This window comes from Papio anubis, chromosome X (genome assembly GCF_008728515.1).
Source record: "Papio anubis isolate 15944 chromosome X, Panubis1.0, whole genome shotgun sequence".
Lineage (NCBI taxonomy): Eukaryota > Metazoa > Chordata > Mammalia > Primates > Cercopithecidae > Papio > Papio anubis.
Window position 1 is genome coordinate 122,031,270 of NC_044996.1, and position 23,409 is coordinate 122,054,678.

Below are 23,409 nucleotides of genomic sequence, written 5' to 3' on the forward strand. Positions count from 1 at the left end.
GAGCAATAATCAATAATCAGTATTAACAAATAAATAATAATTATCTAACAATAAATAATAAAGCTTGGCATGCATAATCTCCCAATAGAAAAATTCATTTCACAGTCAGAATTCCATAAGCCTTCATTTCAAGTGCTGAAAAGAGAAGCTGACAAGTTTGAAAATGCCCTTCATTAAAAAATACAATATCCCAGGGTATACAGAGACTCAATCAACTTGGAAAACTACTATCTGTCATAAAACAAAGTTCCACAGTAAGTCATTCTGGTTGACCAAATTGAATGATTAAATTCTCAACAAAATCCATTTAATTGGTGTGTGTGTTGTGTCAGTTTTGTGGAGTCGCTTTAAGCCGAGGTGCTCCACGTGGCTGACACTAAATCAATGACTGATTTAGAACACACTGTTCAGAAAATGATTTAGCAACATATGATTTAAGAATAAAACCAATCCCCTCTTCAGTTGTGTTTATAAATAATAGCCTAGTTGCAGGCCCCTTGGCGACAGAATTGATCGAAGATCTATTATGCAAACTTGCCCTTTTGTGAGGACTGCACTTGTCCTCAGATTAAAGCTTATTATCTTCTAGTTGAGTGCATAACACTTGTATTATCACTTAGTGTGTCTGCAAGGGAGACTGAGCAAGTGCGTAATGCATTAGCTACAATCCCCTGCACATGTATTTAGAATTGTATGGACAACGGTACATGAAATAGAAAGCATAGGTTTGCACTTGGTATGGTTACATCTGAATTATTTGGGCTTTTTTGCTGGTTTGGAAAGACAACGGCAAACCTAAACCTCAAACATTTTAATCCCAGACACTAAAAAGATGTCTGCCCTGTGGCCAATAAAGTCCTATGTTCCTTCTTTGGAAATGCATTTTGAGAGGAGTAATAGCCATCTTATGAGAAAACTGAAAATTGGCCTGCCCTGTCTTAGGTATGCTGAAATGATGAAAATTCTTTAGTGGTGTGACCTGAGTGAGTCACTTTATTCTCCTAGGTCTCAGTTTCCTCCTCTGCAGAAGATGGGTAACTTGCACAGCATGTCTGCTAAGGTTCAGAAAGGTAAGATGCTTTTGGGAAATGCTTACCACTATAGATGTCTAAATAAGCTACATCTCCAAAAGGGAAAAATACTGTAGATATTTGCTATAAATGTAACCAGGTTTTAGCTTCATTTTTATAAATTTAAAGAAATGCAGGGGCCTGGACAACGTATACAGCCTTTTTAGATCTAACCCATTTCTGTTTAGATCTATGAACCATTCTTCTGTAGATACTGGAAGTCAAGAGTGTAAATATCTAGGCTTGTTAATACACAGAAGGGCCTTGCTATGATGAAGTAGAAGGACATCAAAAAAGGTGTGGGGGGAACCAGCAAGGTGAGGTGCAGCCAGTTTAGTAAGAGAATTGGACTGCCATCATTGATAGATTTGTATTAGTGAATACTTTGTCCAGTCTTTTCCATCTGTCTCCCTTTTGGCCCTTTATCTCCCTGCACTTCTACAAAGCTTCTCAGTGTCAGGACTTAGACTTACCAAAGATCTTCCCCTCTCTGTCTCTGAGCAGGTGTGTTTCATAGCAAAGGCAGACTGGCACTACAAGTTGGAAGCAACAGCAAATTACTATTTCAGTGTTCGTTTTTTTCCCTCAGTTATGCGTGGGCAGATGTTTCTGGGTATCCATGCAAAAAATGCATGTAGGGCCAACCACAAACAGCTGTACCAGCTGGCTATTTTGTTGTCATTGTTAAAATGGAGACACTATATCTGGGTCCAAGTAGACACCTGCTTTTGCTCCATCATGCCAGGTATTTGGGTTTGGCTCTGTGGTTTTGGGTCCCTGGATCCTCCTGCCAAGAGCTGTAACTAATAAAGCAGACCCATTTGGTGACAAGTGACAAGCTCTTCCAAAATAGAATCACACCAGTTCTGCAGTGCTGGAGCTGTCATTGGTTTTAAGGTGTTTTAACCAAACCAAACTATACAAATGTTAAAAGCATACCAATGGGGGAATATCATAATTTCATTCTAGACAACAAAACTGCTTCACCTGGGTGAATTTAGGGGTGAAACAATTTTAGTCCATGAGTGATGGCCACTCTACCACGTATCAGTTTCCAAGGCTCTGGCTTGCTTTTGCTGGTCAGAACTTTCAGAGCATCTCCTTTGGTGTTAGGGAGCTAGGTGAGACAGCTAAAACCTCAAACCACAGACCATGGCTGGAGCTACTGCTCTACAGAAGTTCTGGAAGCCTTATTGTTTGACAATGCTTAAAAGCTGTTTCTGCCTTGGCAGTTGACCTTTCTATCAGTGGGTTTTGTCACAATGCCAGCAACATCTGCAGTTTGGATAAGACAGGATCCTGCTTGTTAATAAGCTTTCTTCTATTTGATCTTAGTTTAAGAGACTATAGGTCTCCTAGCGTGTGTGTGTGTGTGTGTGTGTGTGTGTGTGTGTGTGTGTGAATTCTCATAACAACTCTTTTGTTTTAAAGACTGAAAATATGCCATGCCCATTTCTCCCCATTGTCTCTTACTTTTTTTTTTTTTTTTGGCAATGCCTGTTTCCTATCTTTAAAAAAGAGAACAACTTTGAATTTAATTGTTTCATTAACATAATCTCTTTGGTCTTGATAAGACCTAAGGTGAAAATATACCAAGCAGACATTATCACACTGTTGTAATTTGGTCAACCACACGGGTACTATCGATATCCACCATTTCTACACACTCAATTTCCTCCCGGTTCTCAGGATTTTTCTTCTCTTTCCTTTTTTTCTTAGAGGGTGGCAGGAAAGTCAGTATCACAGGTAAAATGGCAAAGCAGTGAAAGAAGGTGACAAATGCTATTAAAAACAAGCACCTGAACAGTGTACAGGTCAGATTTGAAGGCACAGCTGCAAGAGGAATCAGACCAACAATATAGCAGAGGTAACTCTGTAAAATAGCTACCCCATGCACTTCCAGGGCATTTTTTACCCATTTAGTTCTTGTGAAATCCTTGCCCAGAACAAATGTGGATAACAGTGGAGCACAATTGTCAATTGTGTAATTAATTCCATAAATTAAGCATAGCACAGAAATGCAGTCCAGTTCTACTTTCCATAATGTCATGAAACCTATCACTCCAAACTCCACGGACACAACTGTTAGAGTGATCCAGACGTTAATCAGTGAATCTGCCACCAGGAATGCCGAGAAGAAGAGCAGGAACAAAGCACTGATGCAGGAGTTGTGCAGGGGGGCTCCCAGAGAGGAGGCGTATCGATCCATGTACACAAAGGACGGATTGAAGACGATGAACTTCACCTTGGAGGTGACAGAAAGTCTCCTCAGGGTTTCCAAGAGATCATAGAGTTCTTCTCTGTTTGTTTCCATGGTCTTGGCCACCAGAAACATTCTGGAGGCCACTACATCGACCTCATCATTGTATTTTTTAGAGAAGATGATGTCCTCTTGAAAATGTGAAAATTGAGGGGCTTTCAGAAAGGAATTCCTCAACATGTCTGTGAAATTTTTCTTAGGCAAGCCAGTGGATACATTGAGTTTCCGAAGGTAATTTAAATAGCTCTCAAACCAGGATATCCGCACAAACCCCTTGGTGTATTCTAGAACATCTTCTTGGACACTAGTGTTCCAGTATTCTATAGACTCATATATGTAAAACCCAATCACAGGACTGTAGTTGCTAAAGTACTTTTGCTGGGCAGTAGTGTACTCAATGGTTTGTGTCGCGGTTGCTACGATGTTACTAAGGTCTGACCCTTCACTGACCTGCAGATAGCCCATTAAGGCAAAGGAAATATAAATAAGGTAAAAGAGAACTACAAAAGGCTTGACATAGGTGTTGGTTATCCAGTCACAGTAATAGCGTTTGAGGAAACATACCAATAGGTGACTCTCGTAAGTGTTCGCTTCCTCGCCTTCGGTTGTGTCCTCACTGAATCTGGCTGTCAGGAGAAACCTGTACCATGCCGGCTTCTCCTGCAATGCCTCAGGCTTTGGGACTTTTCTACAGAAGATACTATGCTGGTAATTGTTTTCTATGTAGCCAGTGAACACTAGGCTGGAACCATAAAACGAGAGTACATAGAGGTAGTTGAAGAAGATTGCAATACAGGAATTGCAGCAGAAAATCCTGGCTGCCTCAATGTTTGTGAAAGGGCTGGCCCCTATGCCAAAGGTGACCAGGTACATGGCAGTGGTGAGAGAAAAGGAGAGCATGGAGTCTGCATAGACTGCTGCAGTTCTCTCTTTAACATGTTGGTCTTCTCTAGTTTTCCTCCAGGAGGATAACATTTCAAAAGTCCCATATAATCCATGACCTAAGGGGGCAGAAAAAGACCAGAGCAGAAGTTTAAAGGACTAATCTCTTAAGAGGGAAATCAACTTGATTATGAGGGACTACTGGGTCAAGGCAAACGTAACCAACCCTAGTGGTGATGGGTATGTGAATGCCAATGATTTCTCCTATGGGGAGATAGACCCGTGTTTTGATGAATCATAAATGTTAATAGATAATGAAAGGGCAGCTAGAGAAGCAAAGATCTTCATATTCCCTCTGGCTTAAGAAAGTTCTCTTCTTTGGAGTGTTCCACCAACCAAACTGCACTTAGATGAACTTTTGCTGAGTAGAGCCAGGCATGGTGGCTCATGCCTGTAATCCTAGCAACTTGGGAGACTGAGGAAGGAAGATGACTTGAGACCAGGAGTTTGATACCAGCCTGGGCAGTGTAGCAAGACCCTGTCTCAAGAAAAAAAAAAGAAAGAAAGAAAGAAAATGAAAGAACTTAGCCAGGAATCGTGGCTCATATCTGTAGTCTCAGCTACTCGGGAGGCTGAGGTAGGTGGATCTCTTGAGCCTGGGAATTGGAGGCTGCAGTGAGCTATGATTGTGCCACTGCACTCCAGCCTGGGTAGCAGAGCAAGACCCTGACTCTAAAAAGAATAAAAGCTGATTAAACTTGTGCATATGTCTCCTGGGGATTTTTCCCATTAATAGCTTAGGGTTATTGGTGAAGTCTGGTTGGTGGACCATTCCAGAGAAGAGAAGAGATCTGGATACTCATCATTTTGCTTTCCATTCCCACAAGTCTGGCTAGGGGTCAGTGCAGAGGAAGACAGTGGGCAGAGGGTTCTGAGTTAATGTCCCGTCACCTCATTTAAAATTGGCCAACTGGCGGGTTTTAGTGATAAATAGGCAGTGTATTTAATTTGAGTCTTGACAGGAAACTAAATCACAGCCCCCTCTTTTTTCCCTCCCCAAATATCAGGGCAGGAAGCAATAAATCTGAGAAAGAGGGAAGCAAAATAAGTAGGAGTGAAGAAGTTTCAGTGAAGAAAACACAGAAAAAATAAGATAAATATGAACTCTCCTGGTTATTGATAAAAATTAGGATTCAGGTTGAAGGTTTATGACTTGCAATTTGTCTTCAGGGATCTGTTTGACCAATTTTGGTTATTCATAAATGACTTATCAAGCAGTGATATAATACGTCAGCAGTGACTCTGCTAGCTTCTCTGCACTATTTGATAGTGGCATCTGTGGGAAAGAGCCAGATCAGTAACCCCTCTGCATAACTGCTTAGTGCCTTCGCCTCCCGGTTTAGTATTTCAGCGATACTGAAATAGCAGAGGTACAGTAAATGCCCATGTTCTGACTCCATACTACTGCCTGGAACCTGAGCTAGCATGACTTCTACCACCTCTCCTAGTTGGAGTCAGACATTTCCCTACTTCAGGTCCCTGTGTTTCCAGGCCACTGCAACATTGGAAAGCCCACCAAAGTGACCCATTGTGGATTTCGATAACCCCTGTCTTGGCACTGAGTATCAGCAGATTGAATTTCCTGTTTCCATGCCTTGGCATATTCAATCCCATTATTGAGGATAATAAAATCTTTACCCTGTGGTACAATAGTCTTGTTTTTAAAAAGGAATTTAAAATCTCCAGCCAAGCATAATGCTGAATAAAGTGAGTCACTGTTATCTTGTGTGTACAATAGCTAAGTGCACATCTTCCCTCATGCCCAGGCTAGTATTTATATCCTTATTGTGAAGTCCTGGCCCCAAACCTGAATGCCCATTTCACAGTAATGATTTAGGCCTATTTCCTCAGAGGAATTTGGCATTTATCTTAATTTACTAGGCATCATTTTACAGCCACTTTTAGAAGTCAGGTCAAGACTGTCAATTTGATAACTAGCACCAAGGCCCCTATTAAAATGAAGGCACCTAAACTCCCCAGACATGAAGTAAAAAGTACACTCATTGACTGGCATCCTGTTGCTAATTATGCTTAGGTAGTTAACATCTAGTCTGGAGACGGAACATGAGTAAATCTGTTTCTAGTATATTTTCAAGATGGACCCACTGACCTTTGATTAAGTAACCATTCCCTTGACAATGAGGGTAAAAAGAGAATATCTCTGAGGCACTGTCCCTGAAGAAGTAATATTGACTTTTTTTTTTTTTTTCTGGGGCCATGTAGAGCAAGTAAGCTTTGGTGGGCAAAGCACACTTCAGGGGGTCACTCTAAATGGGAAATAATTTTTTAATGATACTTACTTGCCAGAAACACACAAAAAATTAAAACAGGGTTTTAGTACTGAGTCATTAAATATGGCAAGAAAATAAAGCATGTAGCAGAATTAGAATTAGCCATATAATAGAACTTAAATCTGTTTTGCAGTTCTTTTAAAAATCAGTGTGATGTTTTATAATGACATTATCTGACCCTGATTCTTGGAAAATACAATAGGAATCAATTTCTTACCTTGCTGTTGAATAATCTTAGAAGCTAATTGAGAAAAGGAATTTGAATTAACAGAGATATTAGGTGACAAGACTGAGGCTCCAGGGCCCAGAATGAAAGTAATCAAAATCAAGGAAAGGTGGAAGTAGGCTGTTGGCTTCTCTCTTGAGTTCTGTTGCTGCATTTTAAATGCCTTGTCCTTCTATAGTTTGATCTTTTATACTGAATCCTGGCTCTTTTTGCGTATGTTCTTGGTTTGGGGGCAGCTCCAAAGAGAATTCTAATTTTATTCTTGGGGTTTTGGAAACAATGCCTTTCCTTAGTTCTTCTTGCTACAGGTGTGTACATGCAGCCACTCAGAGAAATCAGAAGAGGCCCTGAGAAAGAATTTGTTCTAACTGATCACTCAGCATTTATTGCTAGTTATCCCTGGCTTTGCCTCCAAAGGCCCCTACCACCATTCCTGATAGGTCAGATTTCTCTTTCTCAAGCCACACCTCTCTAGCAGATTCCTACACCCGAAACCCCAAACTGGAGTTCCACAGCATCTTACAAGAGCCCTTTGGATTTCTGGAACAATTGCTGATACCATAACTGGGCCTCCTTCCTGAAGCTTTGTCAGTCAAGGGAGGGACAAGTGCCAACACAGCTGTGGTTACCTCTTAAGGATTAGCAGCCTGGAGTGCCTGGCTGGCAGTAGTCCTGGCTTACAGCTGGGTATTTTTGCTGAAGAGGTTGGCCTGTTATCCTATAGGAAAGCCCATCAGTGAGGACCCTGTTTTCTGGCCTGGATTCAAGGGGAGACACATTCCAAAAGCCCTAGGACATGAGGACCATCCTGCCCTCCAGAATGCTGGAACTATACCTGAGTTCCCCTTGGAACTTTCAAGGGTATCCTTTTAAATGCAAACTCCTCTGGGACAGTGGTCTACTGAAGCAGCTTCTCTTAGGTCTGGGGAATGGGACAGAGAATGGAAGTGGGGATGGAATAAAGAGGAAATGGCAGGTAGGAGAATTTCACAGAGATGAATTTCTTCAGTTTTTCCTCCAGTCAGGTCTGATCTTATCTTTTACTAGCACTCCAGAAACTGAGCCACTTGGAGTCAAGGAGAGGCAGAGAAGATAGATTTTGGTAGGTTCTGTTCCTCTCCACTTTCCTCTTTCAGTGGATGGCTCCATTCTTTAGCATCACCATCATTCATTGCTCTATTTTTTTTTTTTTCTTTTTTTTGAGATGGAGTCTCACTCGATCTCCCAGGGTGGAGTGGAGTGGCGTAATCTCGGTTCACTGCAGCCTCTGCCTCCTAAATTCCAGTGATTCCCCTGCCTCAGCCTCCCGGGTAGCTGGGATTACAGGCACGTGCCACCATGCCTGGGTAATTTTTGTATTTTTAGTAGAGACGGGGTTTCACCATATTGGCCAGGCTGGTCTTGAACTCCTGACCTCAGGTGATCCGCCTGCCTCGGCCTCCCAAAGTGCTGGGATTACAGGCGTGAGCCACTGCGCCCAGCCCACTCTCTTAATTCTGGGGCTGTAGTCCAGCAAGCGGAACTCTAACACCAAATCTTGCAGACGTGGGCAAACAGATACTGCATGTGGACTGAAGATACTTTTCAGAGGTCTGACTATTGTTTCCTACTTTTTAAAAAGGTATTTTAAAAGCAAAAGTACTGCTGTTTGCTTTGCACTCTAGGTTTAAAAACTTCTCCACAGAGTAGGAGTTATATAAGCTTCTCTGTGAAATCTGACCAGTGGGCCTATGTCATTGGCATAAAGCATAACTTTGGCAAATAACAATTTCCCATCTCCAAAGTCCCAAGTCTGTTCACAAGGACTCCCTGGTGACAGAACTCATGGGGTGGGGGCAGGGCGGAGCTACCTAAATACAGATTTTGATTTTGGTCACTAGGGACCCTATGGTGGTAATGGGAGTCATGACTCATCATTTGAGGGCCAGGTCACAGCCTGAGACCTTGAGGTAAAAGACTATATCATAGTGAGGATATCAGGAACCTCAACATCCTGACATCCTGACATTCTAAGGATTATCCTGGATGATACAACATCCCAGGGGATTCCTTCTTTTACAGTCACAGTGTAAGACTGAGGAGTTGCCAACGGGAACTGTTAAACACATCTTGATTCCATCAGATTTTGAAGATAAAAATGCTTTTAAAGCATTCTCTTGTCCTTTAAAAGCATATTCAAGATGTTTGTTTCTATTTTTGTTACACTGCATGTCTGTATTGTTACATGCATAAGAACAAATGCATATTAGTATGTGAAAACACACACACATATAAAGAGAGAGAGAGAGAGAGAGAGAAGAGAGCGCCAAGTTCTAATTATTCATGAGTGAATACTCTGAGGCAGCTCGAGGTTTTAGTCAGGCCAGTAGGGTTCTTCACTAATGCTGAGGCAAAATTTGGGCCAGGAGTGTGATTTTTAAAAAACTGCTTTTATTAATTTTATTTGCAGTAAACTTTGGGGTTGTCATCTAATAAAATAAAATATTAAATAATTTAGGCTAGACCGGGTGCGGTGGCTCATGCCTGTAATTCCAGCACTTTCAGAGGCCGAGGCGGGTGGATCACGAGGTCAGGAGTTTGAGACCATCCTGGGTAACACGGTGAAACCCCGTTTCTACTAAAAATACGAAAAATTAGCCGGGCGTGGTGGTGGGTGCCTGTAGTCCCAGCTATTCAGGAGGCTGAGGCAGGAGAATGGCGTGAACCCAGGAGGTGGAGCTTGCAGTGAGATCGCGTCACTGCACTCCAGCCTGGGCAACAGAGTAAGACTCCCTCTCAAAAAAAAAAAAAAATTTAGGCTAATAATTTTTCTTCTTTTCAAAAGAATTTTTATATCTGAATGTGTTGTTAACTCTCAGACTTTGCAGCTAATGAAGAGAAAAAGAAGCACAGATGATAAATAACACTAATGGTGGAAAAAAACTCAACTGGCCAATCCTCCCATCACTGAGGGTGACTATCAAGCACCCTCGAGATTAAATCTTACTGTCACCCAGAACTTTCTGGGGCCTGATCAAAGCCTTCAGGGTTGTTTATAATCCAGTAAGACAGAATCCACTAACAAATAGTTGAGAGTTAACCTTTCTTTACCCAGTAGATATACTTCTGGAAAGTTGCTCATAAAGTGAATAATATTTTAAATGTATTTAGTGGTTTTGCTATTGGAAACAGTCTGGGTGATTTGTTGTTGGTGGTGGTGGTGTTGTTTTGTTTTCAATGAATAATCATAGGCAAATCGATCTACTTTGTACAATACTTCTGGATTTTGTAAGTCAGATTTTTCTTCAGGCCCAGATTCTCCCACCTGTCCCAATGTACATAGCCACAACACAGCAGCTGATAGATGCCTTTGGGTGCTACTCACATTTTAATCCTTTCCACACTAGCAGGATTTCTTCATCCTGAGTTCCTCAAAGTAAGGAATGGCTAAGAAGGAGGAAATGGGATGGCTTGCTGATTGATGGATGATCTTTCAGTTTCAACGTGAAAACATTTAATGTCATGAGTCAATGAAGCTGTTTATAGCATGCCTGGGCAGTGCTAAATTTCATATATGGAAATAAAATTACTATATTCTTCTCAAAAATTCATAGACTATAATCCATAAGCAAAATCTGCTTAAAGCCTATTTTATTCTTAGAAAAACTTCACTAAGTAGCTCATGTTTATAAGATGCCTGTTTTTCAATGACATCCACATAAATTCATGATTTTTGTGTTTTTTTAAGAAGAAATTTAAAGTGTACATATGTCTGGGTTGAGTAACATCTATTTTCAGGGAGAAGTTCATTAATTGGGTTACATTTACACTTTGCCAGTTATAAACATTTACTTTCTAAGCTGAATTGTTTGGTTTATCGCAGCCTGTTTTGTCTCACAGTTAAGAGTAAGAATAAAGGTGTACTCTGTTTAAGTAAAGACAGATGCTCACATCAGGGGGAACACACACATCTTATTCTTTGTACCAGATACTTGTCACATTTTGAAAATTCTAATCAGAGCATTGGGTTTTAGTCTTAGAAATGATTTTTCTTCACTAGATAGCTGCAAAAGAGAGCCCTAGAAATGAATTTGCTTATAGCTCTTCCTTGTTTAAAGATAAAGTATTTCAATATTGTGTGTATGTACATTATATAAGACCAGTGTGTATAAATGTGGCCCATAATATATGCTATGGTCATTGTGTAATTTCTTTTTGTATAGAATACAGATGTAATATATAAACATGTAGATATGGCATATCTTATTCAAATATATTTTATATATTTACATATAAAATGTTGGACTCTATATACCAGATAATATATACAGAGAAATATATAGTACTTCTATTTAAATATTCAAGCAATATATATTACATAATATATGTTATAAACACATTGTATACATATAAATACATAACATGAGCTTACTACATATCATATTGCATATGATATATAATACAGCTAATGTGATATATAATATATATTATGCACATAGGTTATAAAGACACACATACACACAAGATGAATAGTAGGCTGATGTGAAATTTATGTTACTGATGAGGCAAAATAATGTTAGTGTTGCTACACCAATCAGTGTAGAGAAGGGGCTATAGAATCCCTCTCTTGGGCTCCATCTGTCTATATTTTGGTTCTTGAGTAATAAAATAGCCTTGGTGAAATGCAGGGTTTCCCTGACAATAACTATGAACCTGTTTGGGTTGTGAGCTTCTGTATATCCATCTGGTCAAGACTGCCCAGCTGTGACTTTCTGGGAGTCTAGTCCAAATGTAGATGCTAGGTATTCCTCCTCAGGGTCTATGTTTAGTTCAGTGTCCTCATGTTGCCTCCTGCTGCCCAAGCTTTACAGGGTCTGTCACTCCATCATTCCCTGGGCAAGACCGGGTAGAGAGACCACCCAGGGGATATCTGGGAATCCTGGGTCAAAGACAAAGCCCCTTTGTATTCCTCTGCCTGAGTTCTGCCTTCCTGGATTTGTGCCCCCAAGTCCTGTTCTTGTCTTACTTTATGGTTAAAAATAGAACAATAAAACTTGTTTTATTCCATTCCCCTAAATCTATTTCTTTCCACCTACTCTCACCCTAATATGATTGGTGGAGCATAAGAATAAAAGGGCAAGAACAAATTACAAGCCTAAATTACATAATCTCCTTGTAAATTAGTCCCATAATGACCATGGGCCATTACAAAAAAAAGATATTCGGGAGACAAACTTTGGAAATACTGTAAAATAAAATGTCTTTTTAAAAAATAGATGTACACAAAAATGTGAACAACAAAACTCTTATCAATCAGTTTTTTTTCTCTATAACATGCTGAACCTATTACTGATTTATATCTAAGCAAAGAATTTCTACAGCATTCTAATATACTTCTACTCCATCAGGTAAATTGTCATGTTGTTACAAATAATGGATTTCTACAATAATGTATTAGGCTGAACCACACAAAATTACCATTTTTGTAGTTCAAAAATGACCAGATAGTGGTACCAAGTTTGTAGGCCAAAAATGGTTGGATATTGGCAATTTCATATGGCTTAAATTTTATTATTATCTGACTGATTTTTCCCCCATTTTCTCGTGACTTTAGAAATATATCAGAATACTCATCAGGAAAGCAAAACCTTTCAGGTTTGCTTAAGTTTAGAGCAAAAATAATTAATAATTACAATTTTTCAGTTGGAACTAAATTTTTTGCATGAGTATTTTTACCCTTTCCTTTTTATGAGCTCCATGTACTGCATTACATTTCAAGTGGCATCATATGAGAACAAATTTTTGAAGAATGGAACCCAATCTTCTGGTTTCTGCTACATATGAATAATCTTAAAATACACAGCTGAAAGAAGCCAAACTTCCCTGCTATTATTCTTTTCCTAGCACTAATCAGCAAATTAGAAATAATCCACTAATTCTTTCTTCCTTTCACATCCTTGAATCTGAGTGGCCTGGTTGGATAATTCAAAAGGAAGAGGATACCCTGGATCTAACCGCTGACCTCAAATCCCAAACATCTGAAAAAGGGCTTAAAGAGTATTTTTCATCTCATAAATCTCTGGGGCTCTTGTATCTTGATAAATGCAAAGCAACCTTTATAAACTAGATTACATGTAGAAACTAATATCCAAACTCTTTCACTATGACTTCAATTCTCCTTTTTAGTTGTACAGGATGTACATGAAGCAACAAATCTTCCAGATGCAGAAGGGAGAAAACTTTCCTTTGGTTCCCTTCTATATCCTCTAACATTCTATCCCTTTCCTGATTTGTATCTGATCAGCAAAGCTGTGGAAACATTAAGTCTGTAAGGAGAGCTTGCACATAGAAAACCTATGCCAATTTTAAAAATCATACCCAACTGGAGAATAATGGTGTAAATCTTCATCCTTTAAAGGAAATTCTATAACAGATTAAAATAATTAGCATCATATACTCACAAATAGCAATTCAAGTAACTCACTACTTGTTATCAATATATTTGGAAAGAAGGGATATTATTTTATGCACGATAAGGGTATAGACCAAATAAACTCTTCTCCAAATTAGAGTAACTAAAAAATGTCGATGAACATTTATAATACTGTAGACCTTTTAGGATTTCAGCTCTAAATAAACTGATATGACTCATCTGGACAGAGGTTTTGGTAGAAGTGGGATTGTCTAGTATGTACAACACTGATTAAAAACATTCTAAATCATGATGTATCTATGCTTACATCATTGCCAAAATGATTCATCTGTGTAGGATATATTCTTATTGCCAGAACTGTCACATATCATCTTGGCTAGAAACACACAGTCACATCCCATTATGGTGAACTCTTAAGAGTTTATCCAAATTCTTTCCTCTTCTGGAATTTTGTCAGGTTAATACTGCTTCACACGTGATCTTAAATTTTTCCATTCTAAATCTAGTGTCATTTTGGCATTTGGCTGGATTTGGCCTATGTGACCAGAATCACACTGACAATGTTCAGTTTGTTGAATTTTAAATCTATGATGTTTATCACATTGTAGACCTACTGACAGCCAAGGAAATGTCTGTTTGAGACTTTTTCTAAGATACTTTACCTTTTAAATGAGGCTTTTTGATTTGATATTGTATTTATATAACATACTAAATCAAGTTTTGCTTAAATCTACTTAGGTTAAGCATAGCCATTTTAAGCTATAGACAGGAAAATTTAAATACCGGACAGTTTTTTGTAGTGCCAAAACCCTTAGCACTGAATTTCTTCTTAGTCATTTGAAATATTTACTGGTATTTTAGGAATGGTCATCAAAAAAACCCAGAATTAAGCGATGGCCTTGAATGCAACATTTATGAAGCAGCTCTTGCTTATATTTCATTTTATAAACTCTTAAAAATGAAGAGTTTATCTGAGAAATACAGGAGGGCGACCATCCTAAATCCAGGCACTGTTAGCTTTATGAGCATATTAAGCACCCATTACATCGTGCAAAGTATTTATTGCAAATGGGCCTTAGCTACTAAAACATGTAGCTTCCTTTCATGTTATGACTAAGTAATTTGAGAACGCTTTGGGCTGAGAATGTACAGAAAGGTTGCACACTGATTGTCAGCAGGGAAAACTGCCATCAAATCAATGCACATAACATTCCTCACAAATTGCAAACAAGGGCTTATTGGGCACCTGTGGTGCATGGTCTCTTTCACTGCAAATGCCAGATTTTTTCTGAATTGAACTCTGATGTAAAGTTCAGTGACACTCAGTCTGCGGATCTGTGGCATTACTATTTCTGGATTTGTTTTTTAAAGACACTTCCCTGCTAACAGCATCTTTCCATCCTACCATCTCTTACATCCCTGCACCAATACTATCTGCCATAGTCTGTTTTGTGTTGACTTTCTCTTACAATATTTAAAACCTCTTTAAAAAGTACAAAAAAGTAAGTTTTAAGAAATTTTAAATATTTCAATTTACTTTATAAAACTAATTTAAGAAGTTTTGAATATTACAATTTCATTTTTAATAAAATTAAGTTTTGAATACTGCTATTTTACTTTACTTAAAATTAATTTTAAGAAACTTTAAATATTATAATTTTATTTTACTTAGTAAATTAATTTTTCAGAAGTTTTAAATATTCTAACATGCTTTGAGCTCACTGGTAACAACCTGGAATGTCATGAAATCAGCACTGATTGTCCTTTTTCTAGCTCCAGCGTCCTTTTGCCTCACCTTAAGAACCTCACGATCTCCCTTCAGTTCTCCACTCTTTTCTTACTCCTATTTCTCTTCCTCCCACAAAAGCAGCAAGAAAATGAAAAGCTAAAAAACAAATGAAATGAAAACCCTTCCCGTAACCCCCAAAACATTCAAGATTGTGACTAATCGTGAGCAAAACATCTTAATTTCAACCTTGATACAGGCCTCTGTGGAAGCTACTAATACTCAGTCCTACTCACTCTTCAAGGAACCACCCTGTATTCCACAGTCAACCCACATGGTCTTGGGGTTATTGTAAAGAGGCAAGTTATGCTGCTTTCTTAATAGACTGAATTCAGGAGGAGGTACAGCAGCCTTCTTCTCTGTTGTTTTCAGCAGTGACAAGTACATTATCAAATTATCAGGCTGCTCAGTCTCCTTACGGTGCCCAGCTTTTCACAAAAGCTACCAGTATATGTTTATTGACTAGGTTTCAATTCCTCAGGCCATGGAGAATCGAGGGCCGAATGTAATTCTGTGGCTTTGCAGCCCCACCAGCCCTGCTTATCATGTGCCCATAACACAGCTGAGATTTCCTGAGGAAATTCTTTTCTACTACTCTAAAACAGGGCATAAGGCACACTAATGAACTCAACAGTGGTTATTTCTTAGTTAACAAAAAAGTGCCACTTCATTTGTCATGTTAAAAATGATTCCAAATGACATTTTAATTTTGTTAAAGGAATTGATAAGAAGCTGCTATAGAAAAGGGGGAGGAATTTGGGCTATTTTCCCACAGACGGCTTGTGATTAATTGAGGGCTGCTCCCCAGGCCAGTTAACTCTGAAGTGTGTTTTACAAGGTCTCCCAAAGGTCCCCAGTGGGGCTGAACCACAGGTGCCCACAGCAATGGGCAGAATGTAATATACCTTGGGCTCATTAACATACCTTCAACTGCCTGCCTTCCTGTCTCACTTCCTCACGCCCATACTGGTGCTTCCTGGGCTCACCTTCCAAATACACTACTTGTATCCAAATCTTTGTCTCAGGGCCCTGCTTATGGGGAAGCCCAACCTAAGCCACTGGGACACAGAGAAGATTAATACCTGCTAAACACCACATGGCTGCTCAATGGAGAGTCAGTGTTAGAACCCAGGACTTTGAACTTCTGGCACATTTACCAGATTAGGTTGTTTTTGGCTGATTACCAGCACTTTAAAGAGTTGGTCCCAGGACTTTTGGGCAAAATGAAGATACTATAAATGAAACAAAGTTGTTAGATGGCTATTCCTGGCCTTTTAGGAACCCAGTCAACACCACCAGCAGGAGGAAACAGAAAAATGAAGGGTAGTAATTACCTAGCATGACGAAAGGGACTCCCAGGAAGGTGGAATTATATTTCCCACCAGTAAGATTGATGATCCCAGCTGCAGTGAGAGTGGCCAGGCTTATGGTCACCAATCCGAGCAGGCCTAGCCAGGGTTTGCTGCGGACGCAGTCCTGCATAGAGCAGCAAAGGATGGCCATGGTAACCACCAGGATCAGGCTGGTGACCAGGTAACGTTCTGATACGCGGCTGGTCTTCTGGAAATCTTCCCTCAGTGAGGAGGATGTGTAAGGGTACATTTTGACTTTGCTGTTGGATTTCTGAAACAGTCTGACAGTGTCGCAGAAGCTGGACTCCCACCTCTCGGCCACCATGTCATTTAGACTGTTGATTGACTGCAGGTAGTAGGTGAGCTGGATGGCCTCTGCAGATTTCACCCGGTCTTTGCTGTGCACAGTGACGCCCCCAAGCTGGTGCCCATTGTACACAGCCCTCCCGTCCTTTAAGTGAGTGATTGGGTATGTGATAGCAAAATTGGTCCGATTGGTGGCCCGAGCGTTCTTTAGCTCTTCCAGGACGTGCACTATGTCATCCACGATGCAAGTCTTATCATTATTCAGGATACATATATGGGCAAACGTGTAATTAAAACCAGGCCTTGGAACCTGGATCTTGGTGACAGCAGCATGCAACTGTGGGGAAAAAAATGACAGTATTTATTAATCAAATATTTCTATTTTTGGTTTTTGGAGAGGGTAGACATTCCATCTGTAAGCTAAACAGTTCAAATTAAGTGTTATAAACCTAGATCAGAAATAGGTAGTAGGAATGTGAAACACACATTTGACCAGTGGTTCTCACAATGTGGCCCCTAGAACAACAGCAGCAGCACAACCTGGGAGCTTGTCAGAAATGAAAATTCTTAGCCCCACACGGACCTGGTAAATCAGAATTTCTGGGGTGGAGCCCAGGAATTTGGGTTTTCACAAGCCCTCTTAAGAATTCTGATGCAGCTGACGTTTGAGAAATGCTGCATTAAAGCACCAGTGTTCTTTCCACGTGTTCTTTATTTGTGACCCAATTGGTCTATACTTTTGGGAAATCTTATATAGGTCCCCTGTTCAGTTTCCTTCTTGAAAATGTAACATAAAAAGTGAACTAAGGTGCAATTCCAAATGCAGATATCCTCTGCTGACTCCTCCTCTGATGCTGATTTGCAGGGCAGCTAAATGATCTCTTTATCCAATTAAATCATTCTCTACCATAAAAGACAAGAGGTTTACCTTGAGGGTCCTTGTTTTCTCTGGCTTTCCTCGCCTACATGTATGGGAAGGGAGCTATAACTGTAAGAGCCTGGCTTGGATATATGGGAATCATGCTAAAGCAGAACAATGGGATTTATTCTACACACCTTGCTCCATATTGAATTTGCTGTGCCCAGGTGCTGAATGCTTGTCATCAAAATACGCATGAGAATACAAGCACTAATTTAACTGCCCCTACTACATGCCAGGCACAATTCTAGGCTCTTTATACAGATAAACTTATTTAATCCTTGCAGCAAATTACAAAGTAGGTATAAGTACTAGCTTCATTTTACAGATGAGGAAATACAGAGAAGTCAAGTCACTTGCCCAATGTCACACACATAGTAATAGGCAGAGCTGGGCTACACCAGGCAGTCTGGCTCCAGAACCTGTGCTCTTGGCCCCTCACCATACACCTCTAGGCATCTGAATGACTAAGGTTCTTGTTAGCAACTAATTTCTGAATTTGTGCTTTTACTGCCCCACCCCTAAAAGTCACCAATGCTCAATTTCAGATATGTACAAGTATGTGTAATCTAGTAAGATAAGAAAACAAGGCAGTCGAGGGTGTGGTTGGACTAAGGGACTTAAATGAGCTATTACCACGTGTCAGGGCTTCACGCCTTAAATTCTCTCAACAAGTCACTTTACAGATAAGAAAACTGGGGCTCAGGGAGACCATGTAGGTAGGAGGAAGGGCAGGGCTCATCACTGTCTTTTTAAAAATGGCATCATGGTACTGTTTCAGTGGTAGCTACACAGGTCCTTAGTTTTGACTCACCAGCAGCTTATCCTCATGGTGGCTTTGCTTTCTCTGTATAAAATGTGGCCCGTGTGCAAATTGAGGCCAGTGACAAATATGTAGTTGAGTGTTAAGTAAACTAGTACATCTACGACTGTGCTTAGCACTGAGTGGACTCTCTCAAGAGTATAGATAGCCATTATGACATATCTGATGAATGAAGGACATTTCATCTGTAAAGAAGCTAGAATTTAACATTCACACAGTTGTTATACTGTAGCTGTGCCACTACAACTCACTACCTTCTCCATGATCCTGATATATTTTCTCTCAAATCTGTTCTAAATAGATTATCTGTTAAGACACTTTGCTGTGCATGTGCTTGGATGAGTGGGATATTATGCTTTTAAAAAAATGTCTGAGGGGCACCAGCTGTCAAAGTCCTTTCATTAGCACAGAGCATGAGTTAAGAATCCTAATTCTCAGTGGCTCCTTGCCCCACATCTCTTCATGGGTACCAACCCACAGGATCAGAAAACATTTCATTGAATTATGTTTGGCTGAAATAATTTGAATTCCTTTACATAAATGTGTAAAGACACACACACACACACACACACACACACACACACACACACCCCTAGGAGGCTACTTTCACAGCCTAATCATATGCTAAATGTTTGTTTTGATGCTTTGGGATTAATTGTGAGAAAAATGTCTTCAATGATTTTAAGCTGTGAAAGCGCGTTTTTATCAATTCTTCTCGAAGCATGGCCCAGTGAATTTTGATTAAAAGAACTCCTAGTTACAAAATATTTCAAATTATAAAAGGTTATTTTGGAAGAAAGAAGAACTTAGAGGAATTTAAAGACAAGAGAGAATTTTGATAAGCGTTGAAGAAAGACTTTGGGAAAAGATTCAGAATAGGCTAGAAAAGGAGTGGTATTGAAAGCATGCCTAAGTGTAATATTTAGTGCATTGTTTGTTCCCATGGGCAGTGTAATAAATCTCCCTTAAAGTGATTACTAAATATGTCAAGAGAAAAAGATTGCCAAAAAAGATGGTGTTAAGCCACAGGGCTGAACCCAATTATAGCAAGGGGATATTTTCCATCCATTCTCTATGACGACTATGCCCTGCTGGGTGGGGAGTTGTAAACTATTTAGTGATCTTCCAACTCTGCAGATCTACTGCTATGACCCCTAGGACCATACATCGAAGAAAACAGATACCATGTTAACCCACGTATTACAAGACCATAGGAGGGAGTCTTGGAAAATGAGAATCTTAATGAAGTTTGAGAGGGAAGGTTTCTTAACTCAGTTCCAGAGCTGCTGTAAGATGAAACTGCCTTGACGTTCCGATAGAGTGGTGGGTAGAACATGTCACTCTTGCTTCTGAGTGGCAGAGTTCTGCAGAGTGACAAAGCAGCCAGAGAGAGGGTGTTGGCTGACGCCACCCACCCGGCAGGGGGAATCCGTAGGATTCTACTGTGGGATAATAAGGGTTATAACAAGGAGTTGAGACTCCCTTCCATGACTTCGGCAGTGGCTCAGTTCTGATCTTTGGTGCTTATGAATACACATGAAATACAGACACAATCCACTCTTGGAAATCCACATAGCCATGGGCAGATATACTGCACATGCTACCTGAACATCTACCTATACCGAGTTTTAGCGTGTCCTGATTTACTTTCCTAAAAGAACCCCACTCAAGGCAGTAGAAACATTAGTGGATGTTCTAAACTGTAGTACCAGATATATTCACAGGAGGAAAAGGAAGCTAGGGTTTGAAGCTATGCTTCAGATAAACCACAAAATGAACAACTGCAATCCACATAAGCTTGTTATTGAACTAGGTAAGAGATACTCTTCTCAGAAAATAAAAAGAAGGGAAAAATGACACAAACTAATCGTCCTGACCCTTAATGTGGTCTAAATCTGTCGTGTGAAATAACATATAATCCATGTTTCCATAACTATGTATAGATTCTAGATTATTCATTCAACACACATTCAACAAGTACTTATCAAATCTACTATGTTGTCAATAATAGCATAATTTCCCTGAATTTAGCGTGCTTGCACTCGCAGATGGAAAAAAATCACATGAGATGCAATGTCCAAAACAAAGGGAAAATCCTAACAGTAAACAACGCCAAGTGCTTTGTACTAGTAAAGCCCGATCCAGTGTCAATTTCAATCACAATATTTTTGATTATTAATTGTATTTGCTGCCAAAGAGGCCAAAACTGAATGTTAAATTGAGATTAGTTTTAATCTGAAGCTCTGAACGCATCATGTAAATTATTAGCTTCTTTGCTCTCATCATCCTTCAGGTTAAGAATGATAATGATAATAGTAATTAGTTTTCTAAGTGCTTTCTATACAGTTAAAAAATGTATTTAAAACCAACTCTATGGCAATGGTGACACTATAATCCTCATTTTATAGCTGGTGCAACTAAGGCCTAGTGACTTTGAATAGCTTACCTAAGATGAGCCAGTAAATAAGGACAGACCTGATTCTCAAGTCTCACTTCACAGCAGGACACTTAGCATAGACCAACAAATTCAGCAGTGAGCATGAAGACAACCTGGCGGTGGATAAAGAAATGTCAGCCCACCTGCTTCAAATAGCTGGCAGTGGATATGACTGAGCTATGGGATGGCCACAGTTGGAGATCTGGGGTCCAATAAGAGAGATCAGAAATAATCCAAACAGCGAAACTCAAGTTCAGACAGCAGCAACGTTACATGGCAGTATTAACAGGTAATAAAGGGGATGGGTTTAGAGTTTAACAATTTTTCTTAATCTCCATCCAGCCTCTGATGTTGCTAAATAAAACTTTTCATTGTTCAATTCCCACCTATGAGTCAGAACATGCGGTGTTTGGTTTTTTGTCCTTGCGATAGTTTGCTGAGAAAGATGGTTTCTAGCTGCATCCATGTCCCTACAAAGGACATGAACTCATCCTTTTTAATGGCTGCATAGTATTCCATGGTGTATAAGTGCCACATTTTCTTAATCTAGTCAGTCATTGATGGACATGTGGGTCGGTTCCAAGTCTTTGCTATTGTGAATAGCGCCGCAATATGAGAACACTTGGACACAGGAAGGGGAACATCACACACTGGGGCCTATTGTGGGGAGGGGGGAGTGGGGAGCAATAGCATTAGGAGATACACCTAATGTAAATGACGAGTTAATGGGTGCAGCACATCCACATGGCACATGTATACATATGTAACAAACCTGCACGTTGGGCACATGTACCCTAGAACTTAAAAGTATAATAAAAAATTTTACAAAAAACTTTTCAAAGACAGGCTTCCTAAGAAAAGCGGTCCTGGGGCACAGTGGAATCCAGTAATAAGAAGTTTTGGCTTCCAGTGTGGCTTCTGTTACCTACCTTAAGAGTGTCAGAAACCTCAGGAATGCCACTCTGCTTCTTTAAGTCTGAAACTTCAGGTCTCATATTTATCAGTAAAAAAGGGTGTTGCTCTAGCTAATATTTAAGGACAGACCCTTCCAGTTTTAACACTACATAATTCTAAGATGAGTGATATCCACAAACTACATAATCAGACACTAGGTGAGAGAAAGTGAACTTAATAAATATCAATTTAAACATTATTACAGCTACTTGAAGTATGCTTTTCTGACACACAGAAGTTCTTTTTAAGGCAATCAGATCTAATGGATGAAACCCAGAAGGAAAACAGGGTAAAGAAAATAGGTTTACTGGGAGAAAAAAAAAAAAAAAAGATTTCCCTCTCTGAGTGATTTCTCATTCTGGGGAGGTGCTGGCTCTTATAATCCCCTTCTGCCAGATCCTGGGACAAAGCCAGTGTGGGCTGCTTGGTCACGACAGGCCAGTCTAATTTCCTCTCCCTCTCCTTGGCACACTCAGATCTTCCTCAGAAGACAGCAGGGACACTTTGTAGAGGACAGTACAGAAGGGAGGAAGGATGTATCTGCTCCTGAGTGGTGATTAACACAGGAAAAATACCGGTGGGTTTAGAGGATCTTATACAATACGTTGCAGGGTTTTTTTTTTTTGTATTTGTTTCTTGTTGAAAAGGGAAGAGGGAAGGCAGGAAGGCCACTCTGCCCATGCAGGGCAATTAACACGCTCTGGGAGCAGCCTCAAGCAGTCTCCAAGCAATCTCATCTGTGAGGGAAGACTCGGACTTCGTATGGGTTCCCCATGTCCCAGCAGGATGGAGCTCCAGTTACCTCCAGTGGGAGTTAGCCTGATGATGCCCCCTTTATAGGCTGCCTTCCCTTCCTTGTCTCACGTTTCCACCCCCTTCCCACTTCTTCTATTCCCAAATAAGCTGCATACATTTAAAAATGTAAAAAGGAAGATTATGATTTGACTTCTTAACATACATCATCCGTCCCCAAATATTACCTTCCAAGTGACACTAAATCAAAAGTGCTTAAAAATGCTTTCAAGGAATATCTGTTTTTCACCCCTAAATGAAATGTTCCCTTCACCGAATCCCTCCAAACTACATGTCTTGATCTGGGTCTATATTCTGCAACTGTAAATGGGTAGGTGCTAACTGGCAAGGTATCCTCACTCAGGACGCAAAAAAACACCTTGAAGTGGATGGATCTGTCTGCTGCAGTTCATAAATTACGCTAGCTCCCTTGGTGTTATGTTCTGTCTTTGCATGATCTCACTCTCACCCACTCTCTTTCCTCTTCTTTTAATAGAAATGCATTACATCAGAACACCAGAAGTCGCAAGTTAGGGATTGTTACCGTGATTCATTTGTAGTGCAGCCAAAAGCAAGTTAGTCATCCCTTAATAAGTGAACAGAAATATCATCCTGCCTTTGAAATATTACATTTCCAGAGGACACCAAATTTAAGCTGTGGATATAGCCAAACAAGTGACTATCTATCCACACACTTCCTCTGCACATGTGTGCCTGGTGCCATGCTCACCTGCTCCAGTGACAAAAGACAAATGGTTACCTCTGTCAGTAATGCAATGCCAGTGCAGGTCTGGGAGAGCGGAATACTTCTGTTTTGCTCCTTATTCTACAGGGTGGTA

General features: G+C 40.0%; 1 protein-coding gene across 1 annotated transcript in view; it reads right to left on the bottom strand.

Annotated features, from left to right (window-relative positions):
* Positions 1 to 105: 105 nt before the first annotated feature.
* The window catches only part of PTCHD1 (patched domain containing 1), a 62,717-nt gene continuing 39,413 nt past the window's right edge, over positions 106 to 23,409 (bottom strand). The window contains exons 2-3 of the mRNA XM_003917497.4: positions 16,322 to 16,982; positions 106 to 4,331 (exon numbers count right to left, since the gene is read on the bottom strand). Coding sequence (XP_003917546.1) covers positions 2,677 to 4,331; positions 16,322 to 16,982 — 2,316 coding nt within the window. The 3' untranslated portion in view covers positions 106 to 2,676. The remainder of the gene's footprint in view (positions 4,332 to 16,321; positions 16,983 to 23,409) is intronic.